The sequence below is a fragment of the Chionomys nivalis genome, chromosome 11 (genome assembly GCF_950005125.1).
Source record: "Chionomys nivalis chromosome 11, mChiNiv1.1, whole genome shotgun sequence".
Classification (NCBI taxonomy): domain Eukaryota; kingdom Metazoa; phylum Chordata; class Mammalia; order Rodentia; family Cricetidae; genus Chionomys; species Chionomys nivalis.
In genome coordinates, this window is record NC_080096.1 from 20131375 (window position 1) to 20148705 (window position 17331).

Genomic DNA, 17331 nt, shown 5'->3' on the forward strand with positions numbered 1-17331 from the left:
GTGTGTGTGTGTGTGTATGGGACGGGCAAACAACTCAAGCGAATCATTGCTTTAGAAACCTGAAAATCGGAGAGGAGAGATTTCTAGAGCATCATTCATTTCCTGCAAATAGTCTTTGGCACTTTCATTCGCCCACGCAGCTCCTCGATTCCCCAGAAAAACTCCAAAGAAAAAGTACGCTCATTGAAGAACTTGCTTTGTTGAAAACTCAGTGTATTCTAGAAAGTGGGTTTGGTTTGTTTTTACCCGGTGAAAAGAATGAAAGCGGTTAGGGGAAGAGTGATAAAATGTATTCTTTCTGCCCACCGCTGGATTCGTGGATCTGATCCAATTTGGTTAGATCTCGGTAACTGCACGTCCCGTCAAAGACCCCATCGCGAGACTTAGCGTAGGGGTAAACCTTCATAGAGGCCAAGGTAGAAACCCCTTTGAAAACTAATTAGTATTTCAAATTCCTGAGGGAGGGCAACAGGGACTTCTTTACATGAATCAGGAAAGGTGTTTTGAGGCTAAATTCCCACCCTAGCCATGTAGGCAAATAAAGTCTTCATTATTCTGCCTGGCATTTTGTAATAGAAATGACTTTGAGACGCTTGGATTGTGTTAATGTTGTATAGAGATAGAAGGTCCTTAATACAGGCTCATACCTTGATACCGGTTGTATCTTTCCTAGAAAGTTGTGGTGGCACACCCCTGTAACCCCGATACTTCTGTGGCTAGGGAAGATCATGGGTTCAAGACGAGCCAGAACCTTATTTCAAGGGGAAAGAAATGTTTTCTTAAATGAGTGTGGGAGAGAGTGGAGTGGAGACAGTGCAGGTTTGACATTGGAGACCGGCTCGGTGGAGTTGGTTTTCTCCTGCTTCATTTGGGTTCCTGGATGACCAGGCCTGCGCAGGAAGAGCCTTTACCATCTGAAGCATTTTGCTAGTTCACATTTTTTTTTCCTTTTTTGTTGTGCTAGGACTGGAATCCAATACTCGCTCTGCTGTGGTGCTTACACCTCTAGCCCCAGCTATTCTTCAATTATTGGTCATAGAAATTTATTTATTTGAGATTGGGTCGCCAATTAGCCTAGTCTAGCCTTGAACTTTCCTATCCTGCCTTTGTCTTTCCAAGTGCTAAGATTATGGTTGTACCAGCACATCTAGCTCTGAAATTCTGAACTTATAGCAGGCTTGCTACTTTCTGGCTTGTTTCCTCAAACATGATAGTGCTGTCCATGTTATTTTTTGAGGACTTGTATACATTGTATAAGTTCCGTTAACGTACATTGTATATCCTCACCACGGTTCTGTGAGGTATTGGTTCTCACTTTGCAGCTGATGCAGCCTTGCCTAAAATGTAAAGTGACTAGCCCAAAGCCAGACACTTAACCCTGGAAGGAAAGCTGAACCAAATATAAATAGAAAGTCTAGTGCTTTCTGTTACCTCAGATTTAATATAGCTGCTAGTCATATTTCCACAAACTGCTTTCATTTGCTGAGATCTGAATATTAGAGCAAAATTACGGAATTATTTTCCAGCCCAAACAAATTCCTCAGGAACTGAACTTTCCAGGACCATGATCATGTCTTTTCCATCAGCTGTTCGGAAGATCCTGCTTCACTCCAGCTTGCTTATCCTGTCTGTAGGCAGAATGGCAGTTTTATGGGGCCTTGGGGACACAAGGGTGATGAATTACTAAGTTGTGGCTTTAATCTTTTATTAAAAGGTGATTATGTGTGGGGCTAGTCCGGTCTTCATAACAAGTTTCAGGTCAACCAGAGCTGCCCATTAAGACAATGTTTCAGGGAAGAAAATAAAAGTCTGTCTGAGCCAGGTAGTGGTGGCGCACGCCTTTAATCTCAGCAGAGGCAGGTGGATCTCTGTGAGTTTGAGGCTAGCCTGGTCTACAAGAGCTAGTTCTAGGACAGGCTCCAAAGCTACAGAGAAACCCTGTTTAAAAAACCAAAAAACAAAAAAAGTTTCTCTGCAAGAGAAGATGGGTAAGGCTGCTTTGGCTCCTGAGCCTAACATTGAAGACAGAACTCAAATGCATGTTTTTTTTTTTTGTTTTTCTTTTGTTTTTTTTTTTTTTTTAGAGCATTAAGACTTAGGGAAATGCTTTCTCAATTTTTTTGCTTAGTAAAAAGTTCTGATCAGACTAAACCTGCAGTTTAGTCTTGGTTTTCTGTCAGTACATGCCATGAATGTGACATCAGATTAACAACCTACTTCAACTCTCGTACTTAAATTGTTAAGTGAAATGCATAGCATTCCAGTGAAATTCAGTCAGTGTAATTAGTTCAGGTTCTTTGTCTTATTTTCTTCTTTTTAATATATGATATTGCTATGTAGCCCAGGCTAGCCTCAGATTTTCATTGCTGCCTCAATCTCAGTGCTGGATTACAGACTAATTTAGCCTTTTAAACTAACTGATGCCCGTTTTGTTTTGATACTTTGGTGAGAATGAACTCTCTCTGTCTCTTTTATTAATGTTGCTGTACTTTATTTCCAAATCCATCCTTCTACTCATTCAGCCTTGAATGAAAGTTAAGACTCTACGTCCTGAGGACAAAGCAGTGACAGTGTTTTCTCCTCTTGGGTTATACAGACTTTGCACACTGGTACCGATTAGGGGAGAAAAAAAGACAGACAGTAAGCAGGGTGGCGCACACCTTTAATCCCAGCACTCGGCAGACAGAGGCAGGTGGATCTCTGTGAGTTTGAGGCCAGCCTGGTCTACAGAGGGAGTGCCAGGACAGGCTCCAAAGCTACACAGAGAAACCCTGTCTCGAAAAACAAACAAAAAAAGACAGACAGTGACTACATAGTAAATAAAAGTCTCAATAATTATACAGCCAGCTCAGATAATGTCTTTTATTTTTAAAATGAACTTGTTTTGTTAGAGACAGGGTCTTACTATATATGACAGCTCACACTGGTCTGAAGCTCACTATGAACCTGAAATGATCCTCCTGCCTCAGTTTCAGAAGTACTGAGATTAGGCCTGTGTCACATGGCTGGGTTATGTCACATCCTTGGGCCTTAGTCTTTCATCTTGAACATAGGGATAATGGCATCTTGCTTTACCTAATGGAGTGTTTGCAGGCAAGTGACCTGAGTATCTTTTGTTGTCAGCTGCAGATGCTGCTAGAAAAGGAAAAGGGAATGAGTGAACACTGGGCCAAGAACCCGTCCCTTTGTAAAACTTGGAGGTCTTGTTTTGGGGGAGATGGAGGAGGCTGCCCTGTTGCCATGTTAGGGCCTATATATGATTGGCAAATTCTATATTCCCACTCCTTCCCTTGTATCTTTTGTTTGTGTTTGTTTTGAGATAGGGTTTCTCCGTGTACTCCTGGCCATCCTGGAATTCATGCTGTAGAGCAAGCTGGCAGTCATCCTGTTAGACCAGGCTGGTCTCGAACTCACAGAGATCCACCTGCCTCTGCCTCCCGAGTGCTGGGATTAAAGGCCTGCGCCACCACTTTGTATCTTAATAGGAACTACCTTCCCCCCCAAAGTATTCTCCATTAAAGAAAGTTTGTTTTTATATTCTTTTATAATTTATTTTTATTTTATATATATTGGTGTTTTGTCTCCATGTATGTCTGTGTGAGGGTCAGATCCTCTGGAACTGAAGTTACAGACAGTTCTGAGTTGCCACGTAGATGCTGGAAATTGTACCTGTGTCCTCTGGAAGAGCTACCGGTGCTCTTAATTGCTGAGCTAACTTTCCAGTCCCCTGGTTTTTATATTTTTACAGTTAATTATGACAGTTATGACTATCTCTGGGCTACATCTCCAGCACAAGATAAAGTCTTAATCTTCATGTGAATTGCTTAGCACACAGTTCTTGGTATTTCTTCTCTTTTTTAAGATTTATTTTTTAATTTTATGTGTGTGTACTTGAGTGTACACACATATGCATCATGTGCAAACAAGAGCTGTGGAAAAGGCACTGGATCCCCTGTATCTGGATTGAGAGGCAGCTGTGAGCCACCTGATGGGGTGCTGGAACTGGGAATCAAACCTGAGTCCTCTGGAAGAGTAGCCAATGCTCTTACCACTGAGTCTGCTTTCTAGTCCCAGCAGATACTTTTGTTTTCTGTTGTATGGTAGAGGCTGCTTTTTTTTTTTTTTTTTTTTTTTTTTTTGAGACAGGATTTCTCTGTAGCTTTAGAGCCTGTCCTGGAACTAGCTCTTGTAGACCAGGCTGGCCTCAAACTCATGGAGATCTGCCTCCCAAGTGATGGGATTAAAGGCGTGTGCCACCACTGCCAGGCTGAGGCTGCATGTTTTATGAGCATAGTGATGTAATGGTATATAGGCCAGTCTCCAAAAACCTAAGGTATTACAAAATTATAACAGTGTAATGGTGCTAAATGGGCTGGAGAGATGGCTCAGTGGTTAAGAGCCCTGCTTGCTCTTCCAAAGATCCTGAGTTCAATTCCCAGCAACCACATGGTGGCTCACAATCGTCTGTAATGCTATCTGGTGCCCTTTTGAGGAAGAGACCTGGTCAGTCGTCCTCATCAACAGACCATGAAACCCAATATGGACAAGTTCAACAGAACCACCATATACGGGCTGCCCATGCATACTTCAGCATTGCCAGCGTATAAATTTTATTTTCATTTTTTCAATGGTGCTAAATAGAGATACATTTAAAGAATAGATAGGGATTGGGGGATGAAATGGCTCAGGCAGTAAAGGTACCAATTCAGATTAAACCTGAGTTAAATCACTGGAACCCAGATATTAGAAGAAGAGAATCAACTTTTGTATGCTGACCTCCATATGCATGCTATGGGGAAGCAGGGAGGAGAGGGAGAGAGAGAGAGAGAGAGAGAGAGAGAGCCAGACAGACAGACAGACATGAATAAATACATTGGAGTTGTAGAGATAGCCTAGCAGTTAGGAGCACTGTGTGTTTTTGCACAGGATCTAGGTTTGGTTCCTATCACCCACACGGTGGCTCACAATCATCTGTAGATCTAGGGGATCAAATGCCCTCTTCTGGCCTCTAAGGGCCCCAAGCTCACATGTGGTGCACATGCACAAAATTTTTAAATGGAAATAAAATTTAGATAGGGACTAAATGATTGTTTTGTTTGAGACTAGGGTCTTGCTTTGTAGCCCTTGTGAGCCTGGAAGTCACTGTGTAGATCAGGCCTGGCCTTGAAATTTCAATGATCCTCCTGGGTCCTGGGATTAAAAGCCAGCACCAATATGTCTGGTTTAAGATGCTGTTTTGAGCTCAGCAGTGGTGACTCATTTGTTTAATCCCAGCGCTGGGGAGGCAAAGGCAGGCGGATCTCTGAGTTAGAGGCCAGCATGGTCTATAGAGTAAGTTCCAGGACAGCCAGAGCTGCACAGAGAAACCCTGTCTCAAAAAAAAAAGCAAAGATTCTGTTTTGGTAAACAGTGCAGGACGGCATTACAGAAGGTGCGGTTTTAGGAATTCAGGCGGACTTGTCGCTCCAAGTTCTCTGCTTCCTCCTCCACCTCCATTTAAGGTGTGTGTGTTCACACGATGAGTGCATGACCACATGTGGAGGCTAGAAACCAATCTTGGATTTCCTTCCTCGACTGTGCATATGGGTTTTGGGATGGGGGGCGGGTGTCTCCTCTTCTAGCTTGTACCAGGACCTTTTTTTTTTTTTTTTTTTAAATGTAAGTAAACCTGTCTTTGCTGGTGATGAAACTCAGACAGCATTGTTTAGACAGATCTGTCTCCCCAGCTCTAAGGTTACTCTAGGCAGAGGGAGTAGTTCTGAGCTCAAGAATGGACTGAGTATAAAAATGTTCAGCTGTGTGTCACATTTGGGTGTTGACGTTGTGATTCAGACAGCCCTTCTAGATAGCTTGACGACTGTGCATAGCAAACGTGCACGCGGACACTGTCAGTCCCTTAGAGACTACTTCACTGGTGTGACGGCTCATGCCTGTGATCCCTGCACCAGGAGGCTAATTGCAGGAGGATTGCTGTGAGTTTGAAGCCACACTGAGGCACAAAGTTCTAGGCCAATCTGGGCTACAGAATAAGACCATGTTATTGAAAAACAAGCAAAAATAAAAGAAAAAAAAAGAATTAATAATTAATTAGTCATTGGGCTGGAGAGATGGCTCAGAGGTTAAGAGCATTGCCTGCTCTTCCAAAGGTCCTGAGTTCAATTCCCAGCAACCACATGGTGGCTCACAACCATCCGTAATGGGGTCTGGTGCCCTCTTCTGGCCTGCAGGCATACACACAGACAGAATATTGTATACATAATAAATAAATAATTAATTAGTCATGATTTCGTTTAGCTTTTTGTTTGTTTTGTTTTGGGTTTTTTTTGTTTTGTTTTGTTTTTTTGGTTTTTTGAGACAGGGTTTCTCTGTAGCTTTGGAGCCTGTCCTGGAACTAGCTCTTGTATACCAGGCTGGACTCAAACTCACAGAGATTCACCTGCCTCTGCCTCCTGAGTGCTGGGATTAAAAGTGTGCGCTACCACCACCCGGCTCTTTTTGCTTTTTTGTGATGTTAGAGACCAAATCCTGTGAAATGAGTTTTCCGTTGAGCTCCCCATAGCCCTTCTTTGATTCTTTAGATTTACAAGTATTTTTTGACAGCATATTTCAAATCTTTTAAGTTTTACAGTTAGAATTTCTTGATTCAGCTTTTATTTCCTTGGTTTTTTGAGACAGGGTTTCTTTGTGTATCCTTGTCCGTCATAGAACTAGTTCTGTAGACTAGGCTGACCTCGAACTCACAGAGATCTGCCTGCCTCTGTCTCCAGAGTACTGGGATCAAAGGTGTCCTCCTTTAAAAAAGCAAAACAAAACAAAATGAGCATTTTACCAGGTAGCCCAGGAACTTACTATGTAGATCAGGCTGGCCTCTAACTCCCAGAGTTCAGATTGCCTCTGCCTTCTGACAGCTGGGATTAAAGAACCTCGCCCAGTTCAGTTTTCTTGGCTGCTTTTCTCCCACCTGACTACAAGCCAAGCTTTCTTATTGACTTGTTGTTTCTTTCTCAATTGTTAAAATCCCCTTTTTTTGGTTTTATGTATATAGTGTATGTGTGGAAAATAAAAGAAGGGGTTTTAAAAATGGAGAAAGACAACAAATAAACAGCGAGCAAGGACGCGTGCACTGGACGTGCCGGCGTGGCAGCCTGAGAAGAGGCTGCTCTCTCTGGGGGTTTCTTCTTCTTTGTTTGGTGACTCTCCTGGGCTAAACCTGTAAATGTAAAGTGTGTGTGTTCTTTGTTCTGTGTACCCACTGTAGTCTGCACTTGTTTGCTTAGTGGCTAACTAATGATTAGACAGAGATTTTTGTATGTGCTGTGGACCAGTAAGTTTTCCAGCTTTGCTGAAGGCTTCTCATGAGGACCTTGGTAGGGAGGGGGAAAAGGTCAGGCTCAGGCCTTCATAATAGTGTCCCTCTCATAAACTTGACAGTTCCTTCAAGTTCCCTGAGTCCCCTCCATTAGGTCCTAGCTCTTAAAGGTTCCGTTTCCCGGTACCAGCAACCTGGGAACAAGGTTCCTAACACATCTGAAGCATAGCAGGCATCAACTCTGCTGTCTTTATTCCACACACTAACATCTCATTCTTCCCTCCTCTGGGCCCTTCTGTTGGTATACCATAGTATGCTATAGTACATTGTACCATAGTTTCTGCATAGTTTCTGGGGTGAACTAGCCACCTTTGAAGCTGGCTGCCTTGATGATCAACTTGTAGGAGGTTTTTTTTTGTTTGTTTGTTTTCAGTAATTTATTTAACTTTATTTTATGTGCATTGGTGTGAAGGTATCAGATTCCCTGGAACTGGAGCTACAGACAGTTGTGAGCTGTTATGTGGGTGCTGGGAACTGAACCCAGATTCTCTGGAAGAGCAGCCAGTGCTCTTAACCACTGATCATCCAGCCCCTTGTTTTTGTTTTTCTGAGACAGGGCTTCACTGTGTAGCCCTGGCTGTCCTGGAACTCACTCTGTAGACCAGGCTGGCCTCAAACTTAGAGATCCACCACCTGCCTCTGCCTTCCAAGTGCAGGTTTTAAAGGCGTGTGGAGCTGGGCAGTGGTGGCACATGCCTTTAATCCCAGCATTTGGGAGGCAGAGGCAGGCTGATCTCTGTGAGTTTGAGGCTAGCCTGGTCTACAGAGCAAGTTCCAGGACAGACTCCAAAGCTACACAGAGAAACCCTGTCTCGAAAAACCAAAAGGAAGGACGGAAGGAAGGAAGGAAGGAAGGAAGGAAGGAAGGAAGGAAGGAAGGAAGGAAGGAAGGAAGGAAGGAAGGAAGGAAGGCAGGCAGGCATGTGGAACTCTGCCTGGCCTTTCTTCTGCCCTGTTGAAGAATAGTCTCTTTTGTTTCTGCTGTGCTATGTACTCCAGGCAAGCTGGCCCAGGAGTGCCCAGGTCTCCCATTTCACCTTAGGAATGCAGAGGTTGTAGATGATGCCACTGCCTCTGCCATTTTCCCTGGGTTCTAGGATTGGAGCTCAGGTCATCAAGCTTGTGCAGTAGATGCTCTCACCAGCCTCCAGATAGCAATGTTCTCATTTAATAAGCTGTATTTTTCAATAATGTTTAAGCTATAATAAGTGCTAGTGAGTAGAGCTTATTTAAAAGACACATGCAAGATGATAAATTTGACATTTTCAATATCACATGCATGTACCTTTTCTCTTTTAGACACTCTTCCCCGCCTCCCTACTCTGGTTAATAGTGACATGGAAGATCCATTTGGTGAGTACAGCCTGCATTCTTATTGGTGCTTGTGCTTTGCCCTTACCTGTCACAGCTTTGAGTAAATTATCTCCTGCTTATTATGCTGATGTAGAACAGTGGCTCTCAGACTTTTCACTCTCAGTATCCATTTATACTCTTATTAGCTTATTTTGTTTGTTTACTTTTGAGACAAGGTCTCTCTACACAGTGCTAGCTGTCCTGGACCTCATGTAGACCAGGCTGCCTCGCTCCCAGAGATCCTCCTGTCTGTCACTATCCCCAGCCCTAATTTTCTTTTTTTTTGTTTGTTTTGTTTTTTGAGACAGGGTTTCTCTATAGCTTTGGAGCCTGCCCTGGCACTCAATCTGTAGACCAGGCTGGACTCAGATTCACAGAGATCTACCTGCCTCTGCCTCCCGAGTGCTGGGATTAAAGGTGTGCGCCACCACCACCCATATGTTGGTTTTTGAGACTGGGTCTCCCTGTGGAGCTCCAGCCAGCCTGGAACTCACTATGTAGACCAGAGCTCCTCTGCTTGTCTTCTGATTGTAATATAATACTGGTCTCCATTCCTACTCTTAATGTAATTAAAGGTCCTAAAAAGCTTTTGTTTGTTGACATTTTCTGTATTATAAATTAGGCCTGAGAGGCTGGAAAGATGATTCAGCAGCTAAGAAAAACAGATACCTAATTATATATATGAAGGAATTGTAACCTTACCATAAGCTGTATCCTCAGGCTTAGGAAGTATATTTGAGATGTTAATTTAGTTTATTTTATTCTGTCTTGCCCAATTGCCATTAATGTAACTGAGCCAAACTTTCTGGACTCCCTGACCCAGTAACCATCATCGGGCAGTTCAGGTTGCAGTTTTTGCCTCATGTTGAGATTTTTGTTTAAGATCTTGCAAGATGAGCATTTTTTTTTTCTAATTTTAATGAGGCTAGGTGTGAGCTCCTTGGAGTTTTTATGAAGTATCGCTAGTTCATTGGGAGATCTTTAGTGTGAAGAGGGCAGTCAGCACCTGTTAATAGACCTAGTTTTGTCGTCAAGTAATTATTTGTGAGGATTTGGGAGACTGAGTTTATTTTCATAGCACAGCGACTGTTCCTAAACACGGGTCCGTATAATAAAAAAGTGGGGTGTGATGACACAAGCCTGTACTCCTTGCACTGGGGGTGTAGTCAGGAAGTCGTCCTCCAGCACCTAGAAGAACATTCCTAAGCTACATGAGATCCTTCAGAAGACAAGGAAAGGCACCAGTCACAGGGAGACAAATGAAGCCATGACTGCAAACTGGGCTGGTGTATGATGTTGTTGAAGATTTTACTGAACTTAATTTTTTTCAGACTGATTTCCTTACTTAGCTCTACTATAGTTAGGTTTTAGGTTTAAATGTCCGTGATCTAAAATCTGTACTGGGGGTGCTAAGAGATGGCTCGGAAGTTCAGAGCACTGGCTGCTCCTCCAGAGGACCTCAGTTTGATTCCCTGTAAGTTACAACCCTCTGTAAGTCTAGGTCCAAAGGGTCTGGCGCCCTCTTCTGGCGTACAAGTAGGAAAACACCCATATACATAAAATCTGTAAATCATACAAAGTCTGAAAATTTTTAATGCTATTGTAATTGGAAAGTTGTACTTGACTGAGTGAGAATGGAATGGGTCACAATCCTAAAACAAATTAAAAAATGTATAAAATTATCTTTGGTAGGTATATATGACATGTAAATGAATTTCAAGTTTAACTTGATTTTTAAAAATTTATTATAATTATTTTTATGTATGCATGTTCAACACAGCAGTGGAAAGGTCACGGGACAACTCTCAAGAGTCTGTCCTTCCACCATGTGTGGTCTGGAGACCACACTCTGGTCGTCATGCTTGGCACCCGGAGTCTACCCACCTGCACTTGAGGCTGGCTGGCCTTAAACTCACTATAAAGTGAGTTCTAATGAGTTAGGGGATTGCAGGTGTGTGCCACATCTGGTTTATACAATGCTGGGGATTGAGCCCAAGTCCTTGTGCTTGCTAGGCAAACACTCCCTGACCTGAGCTACATCCTTTGGAGTCTTTTTTGAAGTGCTAGAGATTGAATTCATGGCTTGGCATATGCTAGGCGTAAGCCCTTCACCACTGAGCCACTTCCCTAGTCCCAGATGCTAGTGTGTGTTGTAGTTGTTGTTTGTTTTTTGAAACAAGGGCTCACTTTGTAGCTCTGACTGTCCTAGAAATCACTGGCTTTGAATTCAGAGATCTGCCTGCTTTGGCCTCCCAAGTGCTGGGATTAAAGACATGCACTACTGTGGCTGGCTTGTGTTTTCTTTTTTGAGGTAGAGTTTTATGTGGACCAGGCATTAACCAAAGCTGCCCCTGAATTTCTTTTCCTCTTTCCTGCACTTCATATATATATGACTTTTGACAAGAAGATCCTTCTATATATCCTCCAATACACACACAAAACAATCTTCAGGAACTTTGTTATAATCAAGATCGCTAACTTTGGTGGTAGGGGGGAGAGGTAGGGTTTTGCTGTGTTACCAAGGCTGCCTCCAACTCTTGGTCATACCTATGTTCCCTGATTGTTGGATTAGACATCTAATAATTATGAAAGCATCTTTAGGATCAATTATTTGCAGTGTTCTGAAATGAAGAGCAGTGAGTGTTAGCAGTTGTTTTTGTTTTCTGTGCTAAGACTCATACCCAGGGCTTTGTGCATACTAGGCAGCACTCTGTCACTGAGCTATCTTTGTTCCTGTCGAGAGACTTTTGCTCTCTAATTCCTGTGGGGAAGACTTAAAGCTCCAAGCTCCTTTCCTTCTGCATGATGTCTGCATATGTGTGCAGTGCCTAGGGAGGCCAGAAGAGGGCACCGGATCTTCTGGAACTGGAGTTAGAGTTGTGAGCTACCATGTAGATACTGGGACTTGAATTCTGGTCTTCTAGAAGTGCAATAAATATTCTTAACTTCTAAGCCATCTCTGAAGCCCCATTATTTAAAAATTATGCTATTAAGGCCAGGTGTGGTGTAACATCTCTTTAAACCTAGTACTCAGGAGGCAGAGGCAACTCTATGAGTTGGAAGCAACCCTAGCCTACCCATCAAGTTCTAGACCAACCAAGGCTATATAGTGAGACCCTGTCTCAAAAAACTAAAAGCCAAAGCCAAACAAAACAACAAAAATCATTAGTATTACTATTGGTCTCTGGTGAAAATTAACAAAAAGACATGAACTAACTAGAGGCTTGAGAATTGTGAAAAGCAATAGTCCATTATTATTGTTCTTGTGTGGTGTGATGTGTGGGTTTACATGGTATGGCACACCTGTGGAGATCCGAGGACAACTTTCAAGAGTTGGTTCTCTTTACCATGGGTTCCTGGGATCACACTTTTATCTGCTGAATGAGCTACCTTGAGAGCCAAAAACTAATACTTCTAAAAAATTCTTTTTCATTATTTGACGGTTTCATAATTTATATAATGGATTTCAATAATTTTCATCTCTTCCTCCCAAACTAATAATTTTGTTTGTTTGTTTGTTGAGACAGGGTTTCTCTGTGATTTTGGAGCCTGTCCTGGAACTAGCTCTTGTAGCCCAGGCTGGTCTCGAACTCACAGAGATCCACTTGCCTCTGCCTCCCAAGTGCTTGAATTAAAGGCGTGCGCCACCGCCGCCTAGCCCCAAACTAATAATTTTTACAGTTTCATAAGGACATCAGATAAACTTGCCATTGCCCTTGCACTGTTATTGTAAGTGTGCGCACAGTGAAATAGGCACGGTGGCTGCTAGTGCAGTCTCGGCGTTCTAGAGGCCACAGGCAGGTAGGCCGTCATGAATTCAAGGCCAGCCTGGAATACAGAGTTAAAACCCTGTCACAGCTACGGTCATACATCTCATAAATGTGCCTTGGTCAGTGACAGACCACATATACAGAGATGGCCCCATAAGATTATATCAGCTAGAGGTGGCTTGGTGACCCATGCCTGTAAACCCACCACTCTTCTGAGGCCAGCCTAGACTATGGGAGTTGCAGGCCAACCCAGGCTACTATATTGAGATCCTGTCTGAAAGAAAAGTAAACAAACAAATTACCTAGAGACATTGTAGCCTTCTTAGTTATTATCTTTATGTTTGTCCAAGAAATTACCTGGCCTATATCTGAGAATATGTCCCATCATTAAACAATATGATCTGAAAAGGGATGATTCTCCTTGTTGTAGTCCTCTGCCTTCATCCGCTTGCATAGGGACTTGGAGATAATACGTTGCAGGTGTCACTTGCCAACTTGTATTGGTGTGCAGTTACAAAGAGCAGAAATGGCTGCAGGGTAAGTGGAGTGCCGGGTAAAGACAGTAGAGAGAGTACACATGCACAGCTGTGCTTGTGGTTCTTCACACTCCAGTCCTTTTAAAATGTCCCCTACTTCTATTTCATTCTTCTCCATTCTCTGTGGATTAATCCCAGGCTCCCTACAGAATATCAGAACTGAAAAGTTATTGAAAATGGGACTTATTAGTTGTTAAAATGTACTGAATTGTAAGGACTGGCGATGTAGCTCAGTTGGTAAAGTACTTGCCTAACATGTATGAGGGAGGTCCCGTGTTTGATCCCTAGCACCCTATAAGCTGGGTGTGATGGCACGTACCTTTAATCCCTGCACTTGGAAGGAAGAGTCAGGAGGGTCAAGGATTCCAGGGTCATCCTTAGCTACCTACTGAGTTTCAGGTCAACCAGGGATACATGAGATTCCTCCTGCCCCCCAAAAAACTGCTGAATTGTCACTTCCAAAGATTTGAGAGGTCTAAAATTTATATATTGTCTCTCCCAAATATTTTGTTTATTTGTTTATTGGAAGCAGGGTTTCTCTGTGAAACAGTATGTGTTGGTGGAAGCTGCTCATTCATTTCCCAGCCTCCCAGAACCAAAATCATTACACAAACAATATTATTTGCAATACTATTTGGCCAATAACTTAAGCATATTTCTAGCTAGCTCTTACATCTTAAAATAACCCATTTCTATTATTTTATATTTTACCATGAGGCTTGTGATTTGCTGGCAAGGTTCCAGCACGTCTGTCTCCTGTGGCGACTATATGGCTTCTCCCTGAATCCACCTTCTTTTTCCCAACATTCAGTTTAATTTTCCTGCCTAGCTCTATTCTGCCCAGTAATAGGCCCAAGCAGCTTCTTTATTAGCCAATGGCATTCACAGCATACAGAGGGGAATCCCACATCAGTTCTGGCTGTCCTAAAACTTGCCCTGTAGACCAGCCTGGCCTCAAACTCACAGAGATCCTCCTGCCTCTGCCTCCTGAGCGCTGGGATTGAGTGTGTATGCTGCTGTGCCTGGCTCTTCTTATATTTGAATTTATAAGGACCTACTAGGTTGCAAAGATTTGGGGTTTGCTGTTTTCTTTCCTCTATTTCAGTGGTTCTCAACCTGTGGGTCTTGACCTTTTTCCTTTGGGGTGACGGCGTCAAAGACCTTCTCACAGGTGTCCCATATCAGATATCCTGAATATCAAATATTTACATTATGATTCATAACAGTAGCAAAATTACAGGTATGAAGTAACAATGAAAATAATTTTATGGTGGAGGGGTCACTAGAGCATGAAGAACTGCATTAGGAAGGTTGAGAACCTTTGTTCTATCTGGTCAAGGATACTTATTAACTAGCCATGCTCCTAGCAAGTGTGGCTTATTTCAGAGTTAATGTGAAATTTTTCATCATGTTATCTTAACACTGGAAGCTAAAAGGGTGTCAACAACACAGCCCTTCCCTTCTATTAAAAAGGAGGAGGAAACCTTAACTCTAATTAGTTGCAATTCTTCAGGCGTAGGAGATAAATTCCTTTAAGATTAAGATCTTTTTTTTTTTTTGTAGTGAAGGTCTCTCTCTCTCTCTCTCCCTTCCTTCCTCCCTCCCTTCTCCCCCTCTTTCTTTCTTATTGTTTGTTTTATTTTGGTTTGAGACAAAGTATCTCAAGTTGACTTCAAACACACAGCATCCTCCTTCCTCAGTCCCCCAGTTCCAGGATGAGGACTAAAGGCATTCTGTAGTTTATCTAGAAATTTAATATGGCATCTTCACAAATATCTAGTACATATTGTCTTCTATCTTTTTCCCTGAAAAAGGCATAAACATAGAGAGGATGGGAGTTTTTTATTGTTTTTTTTTTTTTTTTTTTTTTTTGGTTTTTGGAGACAGGGTTTCTCTGTGGCTTTGGAGCCTGTCCTGGAACTAGAGTTTTTTATTGTTATATTCCACTACTTGAAAGTGAACATGATTTTTTTCTTTTTTTTTGTATATATTTCTTCAAGGAGATTTAATTTCTCTTTGTGAAATTAAATGTGGTAGCCATACAAGCCAGAAGTGGTCAAGAATACCTAGAATAGCTGGGCGGTGGTGGCGCACGCCTTTAATCCCAGCACTCGGGAGGCAGAGGCAGGCGGATCTCTGGGAGTTCGAGGCCAGCCTGGTCTACAAGAGCTAGTTCCGGGACGGGCACCAAAGCTACAGAGAAACCCTGTCTCGAAAAACCAAAAAAAAAAAAAAAAAAGAATACCTAGAATACTGACCTCTGGAGGCAGAGGCAGAAGGATCAAGAATTCGAGGCTAGGCAAACATTGTGTCATTGAGTTTATAGCCCTGGCCCTCTAGAAGACATTTTTAATCTTTTTTAAAAACTCGATTTACTTTTGTTTCTTGTGTATAAGTGCTTGTCTGCATGTAAATATGTGTACTATATGCATGGAAGGCCCTCAGAGGCCAGAAGAGTGTGTTAGATAGATTCCCTAGAACTGGAGTTATGGATGGTTGTGAACCACCATGTGAGTGCTGGAATCTGAATCTGGGTCCTCTAGAAGAGCAGTCAGGGCTTTTAACAACTGAGCCAGCTCTCCAGGCCCAATCTACTAGTTTTATTTTTTGAGACAGAATCTACTGTGGCTTGGGCTAATCTGAAACCCTATTTCTAAAAAAGAAAACTTGAAAACTAAGTACTGAAATCATAAGCTTTAAGAACAGTGTCTGCCTGGCCTGGTGGCTCACACCTGTAATCCCAGCATTCTGGAGACTGAGGCAGGAGGAGTACCACTAATTTGATATCAGCTTGAGATAAATGATGGATTCCCGTACATCCTAGGCTACAGATTGGTTTTCCATCTCAAAAAACAAGATGGGTGAGTGGGTGGATGATGGATGGATGAATGGTAGGTAAGGTAGGATTGGGGGTGGTTTAGTTGGTAAAGCATTCCTGGAACATAGTGATGAGTGTATGTTTTCCCAGGGCTGGGAAGGCAGGGACAGGATGATCCTTGGGGGTTCCCTGCCTAGCCAGTCTAGCCTAATTGATGAGCTGTAAGTCAGTGAGAGAACTGTGTTCAGTATGATGTCCTTGGGTCTTCACACCAATCTGCACGAACACGCACCCATGGAGGCATGCACACCTAGACATAAATGCACAGAATAGTGATGAGAAACTATGCTAATAAATAATGTATTAATTGTAAAAGAAAAGTAAAGCTTTTTTGTTGTTTTGGTTTGGGAGGGTTTGTTGTAGTTTTGGGACTAAGGATTTATTTTATGTGTATAGCTGTTTTGTCTGCATGTGTGTGTCTGCACTACATGCATGGATGGTGCTTTCAAAGGCCAGAAGGGAGTGTCAGATCCCCCAGGACTGGAGTTACAGATGGTTGTGAACTGCCATATCCAGCCCTCTGGAAGAGCATCCAGTGCTCTTAACTGCTTAGCCATCATCTCTCTAGCCCTGAAGATTCATTCTTTTTTTTTTTTTAAATTTATTTATTTATTATGTATACAATATTCTGTCTGTGTGTATGCCTGCTGGTCAGAAGAGGGCACCAGACCCCATTACAGATGGTTGTGAGCCACCATGTGGTTGCTGGGAATTGAACTCAGGACCTTTGGTAGAGCAGGCAATGCTCTTAACCTCTGAGCCATCTCTCCAGCCCCTCCTGAAGATTCATTCTTAAAAAGATGTGTGGTTTGCTGGGTGGTGGTGGCATGCACCTTTAAATCCCAGCACTCGGGAGGCAGAGGCAGGCGGATCTCTGTGAGTTTGAGGTCAGCCTAGTCTACAAGAACTAGGTCCAGGACAGGCTCCAAAGCTACAGAGAAACCCGGTCTCAGGGGCGGGGAGTAGGGAGATGTTTGACTTAGGATAGAACATACAAAGGTATGTGCCACAAGCTGCTTATAATTTCATTATGCTTCCACAGTGTGTGCTTTAATATCGTTGCAGTGAAGGCTAGTTAGTTTCCTAACCTCAATCAAAAGATAATGGTCGGTTGATGCTTAGCTGACAGGATTTATTAATTCTTTCAACAAATTTCAGTTGGCACTCTGCCCTAGCTGCCGTGAAGGGAAACAGGAAAAGAACAGGGTAGTGTTTCAGGGCCTGGGAATGACTCAGTGGGCAGAGTGCTCACTCTGCAAGCGGAAGGGCATGAGTTCACATTTCCACACCATCTAAAAGCTGAGTTCAGTGGCCTGTGTAATCCCAGTGCTGACCAGATGGAGACCGGCTGATCTCCTGGCCTTGCCAGCTAGTCAGTACAGCTGACTCATCGAGTTCCAGCTTCAGTGAGAGACCCTGCCTTGA

The 17331-nt window shown here is 42.9% G+C and overlaps 1 protein-coding gene across 1 annotated transcript in view; it reads left to right on the forward strand.

Moving 5' to 3' along the window:
- Phactr4 (phosphatase and actin regulator 4) overlaps positions 1-17331 on the forward strand; it is a 78385-nt gene that overhangs the window by 744 nt on the left and 60310 nt on the right. Inside the window, exon 2 of the mRNA XM_057784838.1 lies at positions 8669-8722. Coding sequence (XP_057640821.1) covers positions 8707-8722 — 16 coding nt within the window. The 5' untranslated portion in view covers positions 8669-8706. The remainder of the gene's footprint in view (positions 1-8668; positions 8723-17331) is intronic.